Source organism: Branchiostoma floridae, chromosome 16, assembly GCF_000003815.2.
Source record: "Branchiostoma floridae strain S238N-H82 chromosome 16, Bfl_VNyyK, whole genome shotgun sequence".
NCBI lineage: Eukaryota > Metazoa > Chordata > Leptocardii > Amphioxiformes > Branchiostomatidae > Branchiostoma > Branchiostoma floridae.
In genome coordinates this window covers 2337307-2349666 of record NC_049994.1, presented here as the reverse complement: position 1 = coordinate 2349666, position 12360 = coordinate 2337307, and the positions used below count along the sequence as shown (strand labels likewise).

Sequence of the window (12360 nt, the reverse complement as noted above, 5' to 3'; positions counted from 1 at the left end):
CACAAGGAGCTTATACTTTTTTAAACTTACACCTAGTTATCGTACTGAAAATTGTTAATGACATTACATGAAGTCATTCAACAATTTTCAGTCATGATGAAAATTTTCTGAATGGAAGGTGTGATTATTGTCATTTTCTGAAAAATAGAAGCAAGCTCTGTTTTTACCTGGAATCAATTCACAATACCAGTCCACTTTGGGGGATAATGTACTGTTAAGAGGATGTTCCATTTTTGCGCAGGGGTGATTTGGAACAGTCCAATGTTGCGTGGGAAGGGGTATGGCTGAAATATGCTGTATTTTCTCTTAAGCAAATGTCGGCCTTTCTAGTTAGAAAAGTCTAAATATACAGCTCTGACTTCATTATTTGAGTCGAGTGATTGACAAATTTTGTTGGAGATATAGTCCAGTTGACTAAAGGTTGAATCCCCACGAATGAATCCTGACTGGAAAGAGTATAATAAGTTTTGAGATAACAAACGATTATACAAATGTTTGTATATTATCTTTTCAAGAATTTTGGATAAAGAGGGTAATAACGAAACAGGGCGGTAGTTGGACAATATACGTGGGTCACCTTTTTTTTTAGAATTGGCACAACATTTGCCCGTTTTCAAGCTTCATGGAAAATGCCGTGGCAAAGTGACAAATCAAACACATACGCAATTTTATCAGAACTAAATTTAAAAGGGGAAATAAGTTTTTAAAAAAATGATTATCAATATTATCCCACCCATATGCTTTGGAAATGTCAAGCTCTGAAATGTACCATTTGACCTCAGTAGCTGAGGTTACACAATCAAACAGACGAACATCAGTCAAATAATCAAAGTGCGGTAGGCAGGCATTAGTGTCGTCAATTGTTGACTAGAGAGGAAAGTATTTGTTTTCTATTTGCTTCTGTATCAGTATCTATATAGCCGGTATAACCGCCCTTCGGCGTAACACACCAGCTTCTGTATCTGTATCTATATAGCCGGTATAACCGCCCTTCGGCGAAACACACTAGCTTCTGTATCTGTATTTCTGTCTATATAGCCGGTATAACCGCCCTTCGGCGTAACACACCAGCTTCTGTATCTGTATCTATATAGCCGGTATAACCGCCCTTCGGCGTAACACACAAGCTTCTGTATCTGTATCTTTATAGCCGGTATGACCGCCCTTCGGCGTAACACACCAGCTTCTGTATCTATGTCTATATAGCTGGTATAACGGCCCTTCGGCGTAACACACCAGCTTCTATATCTGTATCCGTATAGCCGGTATAACCACCCTTCGATGTAACACACCAGCTTCGCAGGCACGCGGCGCGGCAGCAGCTGGTCGTATTACACTGAACAACCCGTCACACCCAACATCTGCTCATCGTCTCTAATCTATGCTGAAAATAAAGCATGATGATTCCTATTTCATTTAGAAGGCGTTTGCTTGGACATGGGTCTTCCAACATTCGGTAGTAGAAGCCCTGTCAAGAGGTTCTACCGCGTGGGAGAAAAGGTCACGTACACCTGCGACGAAGGGTACACTCTGGACTCCAGGCATACCAGCAGAGTCAGGTGCCTCCAAGGGGGCATCTGGCAATATGACAAGCCCAGTTGTTCAGGTGATTGTGAGAGATTTGTCGGTCTGAACAATTCTTTAGTTCTACAAAGATGTGCACAGTAAAGTTAGCGCTTAGAGGAAGTTTGAACGTGTCGCATGAACATTTGGTATGTTTTCTTCAAAGCAGTTGTATCACTTTCTACATGATCAATGTATTTGTCCGAGCCGAGATGAGAGCAAAAATACGATATCATTATTATATGAAGAAGAATCTTTATTTGTCAGCTATAAAAGAAACGTTTGCTACAGTTATTAAACAGAAACATTTTCTGTTTCTTTCTGGACATAATAACTAATCAGTTCTGTCTGCATGTACAACACATTTAAATACCTCCAAATCATATTACGCATAAAACACTTTTATTTTACATTAAATTTACGTGTGCCCAAAGGTCAGATATGCCTTTCAGCTACCTTAGTTTGCTAAATTATAAAATCTGCTTAGATGTCTCTTCTTGTTTTACAAATGTAGAAGTATTTCGACAACTTTGCCTACATAACTGTTTTGTGCTGTGACTTACCTCATTTAATATTCCAATCATCTTGGCACTAAATTCGATCTTCATTTGATGCGTCTTAATAATACCCCTGTCACATTATCCACGATCTTTGGGCGTATCGATGGAAGATCGGCCATATTTAGATCGACAGAGGTTTGCACGTATTTTTCACCTGAAAACCGTCAATGTCACATATAAGCCATACTTTGTACCTTGTACAATTGTTGTGCAAGAAGTTATTTTTATAGGCGAGGCTCGAGCGATTGCCGCAGAATCGTCGTCCGGTCGATTTTCGCCTAATGTGACAGGGGTATAACCATGTGTATGCACCATCCCCCTCTTTAGTGGACATCAAAGGTACACTGCAAGATGACCTGCTCTACGGGTACAGTCCCAACCAGGCGCCTGATGCTGACACAGCAATCACCTTCAGTGGCACTGTGGAACAGATCATCGACCTGGTAAGCTTTAGTATATATATATGTGAGATTCTTCTAGATCTATTTATAGGCAGTACACAGATGGGCAGTAGGCCCAAGTAAGTAAGTAAGTACACAGAGATAACAGAATTTAAGTAATTGATGTTGTAACTTTTATTTTTCAGGACGAAAAGAAGGAGCTTCTTGTAGCCACTTTAGTCATCGAATTCGTAAGTAGACGCAGTTATAGCACATTCAGGATCTTTGAAAAAATATTCCATTTTGTCGTTTTGCATTTCGCGACTTTTTCCACAAAGTGGCATAATATTCAGAAAATTGAATTGTTTGCCAGACCTGGCAGGACAGCCGGCTGACGTGGTGGCCAGAGTACTACGGGAACATCCAGACCCTCAGCGTGCGGGACAGCAGCATCTGGACACCTACACTTACTCTGAAGAGGAAGTATGTGATGGTCTCTAAGTAAACTATCATCATATCATCAACATCACATCATGTTAAATATGTTTTTAATATGATAAATGGTATGTGCGCGTGTGTTTGTGTTTATGTGTCTGTGTACATGCGTGTGTGGAGAAATCTGTTGACCTTCTTCCAGAACGAAATCAGCCATGTTATTAGAAATAGTATGATGTTTTGTTTGTTACCCCGCAGTGCCGATGGTAAGTACCAAGGCTTGCAAAAGGGCGTACCGATCCTGATCAGACCCGATGGTACTGTAACATGGAGGGTGGAGACTCTGACAAGCACCATCTGCGATGCAAAGCCGTTCTTCTTCCCTGCTGACACCATGGAATGCCACATCTGTTTCTCTGTGTCCTCTGCAATAGAACAAACCATAGGTAAGGTGCTGTGAATATGCCACGAATTGATTTTATTTCATTTGTGTTTATTTGAGTGGAAGAAAGATTTCCATTAATTCATTTCAGGTTAGGCCGCTTCCAGTAAACTTGGGAAATGTGTATTGTTGTATCCTAAAGATTGTACTTGTAGAAATGATACTAGGGAGGAACCATATCTGTAGTTCTGGAAGTAAAACTAGTTTGATAGTTGTAAAAATGGCACCAATATGGAAGCCATGAAGGTAGTTGACAACTTTGCACGTGATAGTCTACCGCACTAGTGCCGATTTTACTACACTAGTTCACTTCTTGAACACTGGAATAAAAACGTCATTCATTCCTATTTTCTCGACCTAACTCATTATTTTGCAGAGGATGTCAATGATGCAATTTGCTTAATGCGGCCAAAGATTAGAATATCCGAGACAAAGAAAACTTATCATGCCAGGACACATCTCTCATTGACAATCATTTTTTGAAATGATTTGTGAAACACAGAATGCGGAGGGGGCAGTACCTGTGACGTCTGGTCTCCCCCACAACAGGAGGGCGAATGGAATCGGAAGGACAAGATCTTCGCAGAAGGCAACAAGAAGGCGTGCTTCGCTGTTCACCTAGAGAGGATCCCGCTGTTCCACATCGCCACGACCGTTGGGCCCTGCATCATCCTGGTGGTGCTGATGACCATCACCTTTATCATGCCCATAGACAGGGGAGACCGGATCTCCTTCGGAGTGACCATCCTGCTCTCCATGGTCGTGTCTCTCGTGTTTGTCACGGAGGTACTTCCTGTGAAAGGGGCGCTGCCGTTTTTCGGTGAGGACAGAAAATTGTCATATTCTTATTTTTGCCCATATCTACACGACGAAGGGGTCACCCACACGTCTTAAGATAGAATAAACAAATAGATACACAGACCGATTTTCTTTAGCTCCTTAGTTACCTGAATGGACTTCGGGAAGGTGGGGAATGTAATTAACGTAATAACTTTTTTTTTTATTCAAGAACCTATAAGTTATTTTTCAATGACCAATCAGATAAAGCCATTCAGAGAACATTCGGGTATCTGTTAATTGAAAAGAGTAGGAGTCCTTTCCGGTGTGAGTGGATTTGTAGCTTATGCTCTTCAGTGCAAACCTGGCAACGACGTAAGATGTTTTACCGGTTATGTACTGAAACAAAACAAATGCTATAATTCATATTACAGCCACGCTGATCGTCGTCTGCATGGGGCTGATGGGACTTTTCCTGTTCTTCACCATGTACATCATCAGCCTCCACGACAAGGAGGGGAGTCTGTCACCAATGGCCAAGACTTTCTTTCTCCACTACATGGCAAAGTATGTTCTACTCGTTACAACACAAAGGTTTTAGACTGAAAAGACCAAATGAAATAATGCGAATTGCGTACATTGAGGCATTCTTGTTTCTATAAAAGCACAGGTATCATCAGAAAAATTGCAAATCTCTTATCCTCGAAAACATTTAAAATATCTTACTTAAGTTTAATTTAGCAGGTTGAAGCAGCCCAAACCAGCACCTAAGTGGATTTCCGTGGGAGGAAGATTTCATAGCGGATTTTGAGAGAGTTTTGTTGAATACCAGTGGTCACATTTTGTAATGATATGAACGTTAGATCATAGAAATTAAGATAAACATTGGTTAGAAGCTTCCACATCGTCATCTTTCCTTCTTGCTGATGTTTGATAAGGTTCCTGCTGCTCGGAGACCTCACAGAGAAGGAGGCTGGTCCGACCGGCGGGAAGCTGTCCTGGCCTGAGCGGGCCAACCGCGTGGTCCCTGCCGATGACGTGGTCAAGGTCGACGGAGAGGAGACCACAGACAATGTCTACGAAGACTTGGCGGAGACCGACGGAAAGAACCCGACCGATGTCTTCGAATTCGATGGCATGATAAAAGTCGAGGTCGAGAGCCAAGATCAAATCTCCGATGACGTAGTTAAGGTCGACGGAGAAACCCCAGCTGATGTCTCCGGTACAACAGGCGACATCCCTGCCGAAAACGTGCGGAGACGACGTAGAGACCCGCCCCTGTCTCCGGGACACCCCACCAGCCGTCCGGCCCGCCCACTCGCCTGGAGGCCGCCGTGGAAGAGCAGACCTCTTGCCTGCGTGACCTGATTAGCATCGTTCAGGAGCAGGCGGTGAAGTCCGAGCAGAAGGCGGAAGAGGTGATCCACAGCCTGGAGGAGCTGGCCAAGGCGGTGAAGGGCGATCAGGAAGTGTCCGATTACACCCTGCTGACCAAGGTACTGGACAGGCTGTGCCTTGTCCTGTACGTCATCAGCGTTGCTGTGGCCGTGCCCATTTCCATGTATCTGGGCAAGTAAAGATAGTGTTCAGACCCAGGGGCTCCGTGAATACGCCCGAGCACAATCACAGCATAACTGTTACTTATTTACTTCAGCTTTGAATGATCTATATATACAGCTAGAGCTGCCCAATTGTTACAACGGGTTAGTCCGTCAATCAGAAATTTTGAAGGTAAAATAAAAATATATTTCCCTTTTTAAATTAAAAGTCTCTATGTGGAGCAATAATCTAATGTCTGCTAAGCTTGTAGAGAATTTTATACAGACAAGATGTTGTATTCAATGTAAGATAAGGGAAATGCTTGAAGTTCATTTTATGATAATTTCTTTGCATGGTATGTTGTATCTACCCTATCGTATTAACCACAGTGTGGATTGTTTTTGTGGTATTTGTAAATATCATACATATAAAATAATAAGGTATAAATTTGCATCTCAACGTCAACAACAGTAAACTGCTGTTGTCCACATTTTGGTCTTGCGAAAACAGTTCTTCATTAAGTACTTTATTTATTTATTCATTTATTCATCATTTCATATAAGTAGGAAAGGAATGCGGCTTTAACCCTAGTCAGCTTTTTTGTCATTCTGCGAAGGGGATGGGTGGGCATAATGCCCATTTATGTGAATTTATTGGTGATTTCTCAAAATAACATCTTAGATTTGGCCCGATGGCGACATCAAACCAGCATGAAGAATCATGAAAGTTACACTGAAATGTATAAGATGTAATTGAGTAAGAAATGTAAGAGATTCATCAATAAAACCTTGTAACTAAATCGTTCAAATAAAAAATCAGCAACTTTTGAAAATGATGATTACACGCGGTCTACATTTTGTGCAAATTGACTGTTTTACAGCCTCACAACACCGCCTAGCGGGCAGTACCAGTGCAGCAACAAAGTGTAATTGTAGACGACCGGTAGTTTATCTAACTGTTTAATTTGTATCCAATAAAACATGATGGACTGGCTCCTGACAGCCGCACCATGCACTGGGTAACGCTTGTTCACCTTTATCCGCAGTGTAACATATATACGTTGCTTTAGAAAGACGCGTATTTAGGGATATCAAGTCGACGGACGATAGTTTCAAACTACAAAAGTTTGAACATGTTACAACCTGAAATCAACGTCTGTCGACTTGATATATATCCCTTATTACCCGTGTGGGTATTAAACACTACGAATATAGGTTACCCTGCGGATAAAGGTGAACTAGCGTTACATCTGCATCTCCGATCCGGTCCCAGTTCTACATACTCTGTTTCCTTCTCTACGGAAAATACCCAATCTATCTCAACAACGTGTCTTTAACTGTTGCCATTAAATCCGTTTTTCTGTTTTGACTGACAGTCGTCTCATTGACTCGAACACCTTTCCGACGCCCATGTAACCTGCACCAACGGGCCGGGGTACCATTGTCTTAATACTCAGTATAGTCCCATTGGGTTGGTGAATCATTGTATAGCAAAGTACATGTACTCGATATAAAAATAGTAGAAATTGACCAAATAAGGTCTAATAACTAAAGGTCAACTAAGTATTAGAATGATAAGAATTTAAATTAACATTTCTGCGACGGCTCAAAATTTCTAACAAAGACAAGATCTAAACTGTACAGAAGTTAATTCCTTGTTGACTTAACGCTGTAAATAAGTTACCTTCATTGCGTCTAAAATAAACTTAGCCAACTGTAAGCTATTGTGTCAAGATTGCTATCGTAATATACGAGTCTTCATACTGTATAATGTATAGTGATGTAATAAAAACTAGATAGATACCGTAGGGTACTAGTAGCGATCACCACGGGTCCGCCTACAGAAACAGACGAACCTTAAGTTAAGATGGTATTTCACTGCACTTTAATGGGGAAAAGGTGCGGCACTGAGTGGTTCGTTCACTGTTGCACTGTTGTGCTCTTTTAACGTTTTTTTTTTCATGACTTCGATACTGCGTATTACGTTAAAGTATGACTTAAAGAATAAACAAAACGTAAGACAATTTGCAAAAAAAGAGTTAGTTTATGATTTTTCGTGTTGCCATGGCAACGGGTTTCTGAAAGGCATACTTTACGAAAAAACTTATTTTGGTATAAACAATGGGATTTTAAGATTTTCTTGTTAAAAATTAACTTCTTATCATATATCTGTATTATCTAACACATCTTAGTTGAACATTTATAATTAGATATTCATAAATTATGCTAATGTAATGACGTAATTGGTCAAAATCCAAGATGAAAAGTATAACCAGCTTATTTTCATTTGGATTTTATCACTTCTTTGTATTTAGTTACAGAAAACATTCATGTGAAGGTTTTAAATCCATTTTCATTTTGATGTTGTTAATCCAAGATGGCGGATAGCTAAACTACAGATGAAGTCATTTTATGACGTCATTTCGACGTCGTTGCGTTGGCTTTTGACAACAAAAGTCTTATAACACTTCAGTATTGATAAGAAACCTTTATTGGTAACTTTTTGTTTGAAATATGTAGGTATTATGGGAATTCCCCGTTTTAGCAAAAAAAATCATAATTACATCATATTACGTCATGATGATACAAAATTTCAGGAATTATAAAACTTAACAAGGATATCAACCCTGCAAATTTGGTGATCGCACAGTAAAGCCCTTTTGAAAATACGAAGGAGGTGGGGGTGGGGGTGAGCAAGGCGGCCAAGGCCATAAGGCCATAAAAGCCCAGTCTGGATAGGGTTTAACATCTAAAAGCACATGCTAAATTCATAAAATTCATAACAACAAGTCCTTTTGATTTTACCTGATTGCTTAGCCTTCTTTAGCAATATCTTCATCCACATTTTGTCCTAAACAATCATAATACAATCATCACTTAAACTCTTCAGAAAAAATCATCATTGTGCATATGCAGTATGTACTATTTGATGTCGTCATAGCTTGGTACACTCTACATCGGTCTCAGACACGTACGAACTGTTCTCCTCAGCCTGAGGTACGTCATCCGTTTCCATGGTGATATACTTAGTGACGTCATTGCCCCTTGACACGTGCGGAGTGTTCTCCTCAGCTTGAGGTACGTCATCCGTTTCCATGGTGATATACTTAGTGACGTCAATGCCTGCAGCCTTCACCATGGTGGCAAACCGTGAGCTCTTATTGGCCAAAAGGGCAAGAGGGGTGTCGAATGTGGAAAGTTGACGTTAGCCTAAGCCAGAAACATCGTAAGTTTCCCGGTATTTTTTTCGGTGCCCCATTCAATAGCGCACGCCGGATAATTTATCGGGGTTGGTTCTAATAACTAGCAGTAATAAAAAAAAGCCGGTTGGAAAGGTAGGCTGTCAGAGGAGGCCTACATGTATGCGAACCAGGAATGGTCTGGACGAGTACAGTATTTTGTACTGCGAGGGCAAATGTTACCCTCTAATGTCCAAATCCCCCCTGCAAACTATCATCAATTTAGCCAGCGGGCTTAGTCTGGTACATGGTAGAGAATACTTTTGTAGAAATTTATAACTGGTATGCTTTAGCACAAGAAGGTAAGGGGGTTGCAGGGCCATTATAAAATCACAATTATAAGAGAATTGATATCGGGATATACATGCTTCTGCATGTATAAAGTGATAAAAATGTACACTTTCTTCCTCTTGCAAACAACGTCATAGGTACAACACAGAACGCCACATGAGAACAAGCTACTGCTTCAGACAAGATTTTATTCATAACATTGACAGCTATGATGGTTAATGGTGTATTATTTGCATAATAATATGGAGGTATGATTCAGGGCATGTGCTTGTTTTGAAAACATCAGAAAGCAGTGAGCTCTATACACAGGTAAGAAGTACTGAAACAGTATCTGATATGTGACGTTGAACTTTTTCTCTGCTTTGTTTCTAGCGAAGCCAAAGAGACTGTACCCTCATACATAAGGGTGATATCCACCCTATCAAATCAAGCAGGGAAAGCAAACGTCCCTTTGGACATAATTGCTTAGAACAAAGGATCACAAATATTAGTTAAAGCAAAATTTATTTACAGGGGAACAAGTGCAAAAACATTTGCAAAAGATATATTGTGATAAGTGAAAACCGAATACCATGAAAACCAACAAACTATCATGTAAACTTGTTTGTTATCTTAACTTTGTATCCATAAACAAGGTATCAAAGAAACGACGGCGAGCATAAAGTTCTTGTCAAAACTTGACACACAGATTCACAGCAACAGATGTGTTTCTCCATTGAGTTCCATCGTTGAAGACTCCGTCCGGTTGCCACTAGTTTAGTGGCTGCAGTCCTCCATCTGACTACCCTGAGAAAGGAGTAAAGACTGAATCAATATCTACGCTAATTAAGAACATGAAGAACATGCTGTTTGTCACTTAAAGTCAGGGCAAACCGTCCTGTAGGATTTCAGGTACGATATGTACCAGGACCGAATGCACTGGAAAGGTAATCTCCAAACAGATTTTGCTTTGGCAAATGGGAAGGAGTTTAGCCAGCAGAGAAGTGTTATTGGCCAATGACACTCATCTACTGGCTAAAGTCCTTCCCATTGGAGATTAGAGTTCAGCGACCTCATACCTCCCTGAAATATTAAAGTTTTGTAAATCTTATGAGAGTGACTTAGTACACACATTTACATGACTTATGCATGGTGATGTTCATCATTGACTAACATACACACGTCACAAGTAAAAAAATCCATCATTAATCATTAAGCGGTTTTACAATCATTGAACATATTATGCAAGTTAGTTCCTCATTTGCACATTTGGTATCCGTATATGTTCCACCTATCATAATTTACATGTTTTACATTTATTGAAGTCCAGTTTTTAAAAACAATCGAATTATACAAATCTCTTATTAATTATGTAAATTAAGCCACCATTTGCATAACAGGTATATAATTAAAAACATCTTTGCCTAAGCTACATGCATGCCTAAAATGATGTCAATCCGTCAATACTTTATGCAATTTAGAAATTTGCCCTATTTTGTCCTTACAAGACAATACCATATCACGTCCGGGACAAGAGATAGATAGAAAAAACCTGCTATGTTAGAATATTCTCATTAATTATAAAAAAGTTTACTCCTATTTTGCATAGTTAGTATTTCATTTTGTACATCATTGCCTAAGGTGCCTACATATCAAAAATTATAAAAAATCCGTTGTTCCCTACGTGTGTTATGAAATAGTCATTTTTACCAACAATTCTACAAATTTTGCAAACTGGGAACTACTTGGTACGGTCCACCCGCCTCGAAAGTGACGCGTGGGGGCCAGGGAGTCTGACCCGTGTGCCTTGTATGACAAAATAAATGTTTAAAAAATACGGGGGTTATTTACGTTACACCTAAATTCGCGTCACATCGGACGTTAAATACTTGACGTCCGACCTATTACAAACGCGTCACATGAAAGCGCAGCATACGTGATTTAATTGTATCGATAACTTAGTTAACGATCAATGACTACAAATTAAACAGGACGTTACTTGTTCACCTACGACTTTTTAATCAGTCACGTATGCCGCACGTAAGTGTGACGTCTATGTAATACGTCGGACGTCACGTATTTGTCGTCCCATGTGACGTGAATTTAGATCAAACGTCACGTATATAGCTCCCGTATTTTTGAAACAAATGTATTGCCAAGATATGAGTCAAACACGGATCTGGGACACGGAAATTATGCCATAATATGTACCCTAAGTAAGTGGTCATATTTCGACGATGCCGCAAATAAGGCATGAAAGACCTTCTTCTGGTGGATATGAAGTCTGCAGTTCTGTGGTACAAGATCTCATAAGCATATCAAGTGGTTTTGTAAGCAAATTGTATCTCAAAGACCAATACTAGCTTTTGCTGTTGAGTTACCCAGTTTGATAAATGATGTACTTGATAGATGCTCCAACCTGGTATAGGAATCCGATCGTACATGTTGCCACCCGATGAAAACACTTTCTCCCCAACTGTGCAGAGCCATCTTTTCAAATAGCATTGGCTGACTATGTTGTACTGAAAGGACAGGCATGTCGAGTCGGCACAACATGCTTCCGCACAGCCCTGGAGGGTGACACCAGGAGGACTGGATATGTCTGAACCTGGACCCCAACAATCAGTCCGGGGGACGTGGCGAAACGCTGATAATCCGCATGTTTCTGAAAAAGATGAATGAAGCTTGAAACCATCGTGTGTGGCGTATCTGGTAGAGCGTTCGGCTCAGAATCTATAGGTCCTGAGTTCGATCCCTGCCGTGCCCCCAGCGTTGTGCCTTTCCTCACTTCACCCAGGTGTAAACATGGATATCTGACTTCGGTCAAGGAGGTAAAAGACTACCTTTACCTTCTGTCTGTACCTTGTATGGGGCACTCTTTATATAAATTACAAAACTTGAGTGCAGTGCAACATTGTCCTAGTCTGTTAAAAAGCAAATAGAAAAAAAGCTTAAAAAATCGGTCACAAGCGCGCACGATTAACTGCGATTTGCGCAGTACGTCATAAGTCGGGAACATTCGAGCGCAATAGTTGAAATATGTAATTCCCTGGTCACAAAGGTCGTAGTTCATCGTGCGATAAGGTCATAAGACCGTGCCGGCGTCAATCGCTGGTAAATCAAAGTAAAACGGGGAGCCTCCTATGACGAAAAATA

The 12360-nt window shown here is 40.5% G+C and overlaps 1 protein-coding gene across 1 annotated transcript; it reads left to right on the top strand.

Moving 5' to 3' along the window:
• The first annotated feature begins 1437 nt into the window (after positions 1-1437).
• On the top strand, positions 1438-5734 carry LOC118403454 (neuronal acetylcholine receptor subunit alpha-5-like). The gene is made up of 9 exons (XM_035802170.1): positions 1438-1606; positions 2451-2566; positions 2710-2754; positions 2877-2986; positions 3197-3384; positions 3883-4200; positions 4592-4724; positions 5096-5408; positions 5459-5734. Exons 1-9 carry the CDS (start codon positions 1438-1440, stop codon positions 5732-5734), a joined length of 1668 nt encoding a protein of 555 aa, XP_035658063.1.
• Positions 5735-12360: the final 6626 nt, after the last annotated feature.

What these genes read in the sequence shown, in the direction of transcription:
- LOC118403454 (XM_035802170.1), top strand. Translation starts at nt 1,438, where the DNA reads ATGGGTCTTCCAACATTCGGTAGTAGAAGCCCTGTCAAGAGGTTCTAC. An exon ending in TGACAAGCCCAGTTGTTCAG is followed by an intron (nt 1,607 to 2,450) that starts GTGATTGTGAGA and finishes CCCCCTCTTTAG; the next exon opens with TGGACATCAAAGGTACACTG. An exon ending in GCGACATCCCTGCCGAAAAC is followed by an intron (nt 5,409 to 5,458) that starts GTGCGGAGACGA and finishes ACACCCCACCAG; the next exon opens with CCGTCCGGCCCGCCCACTCG.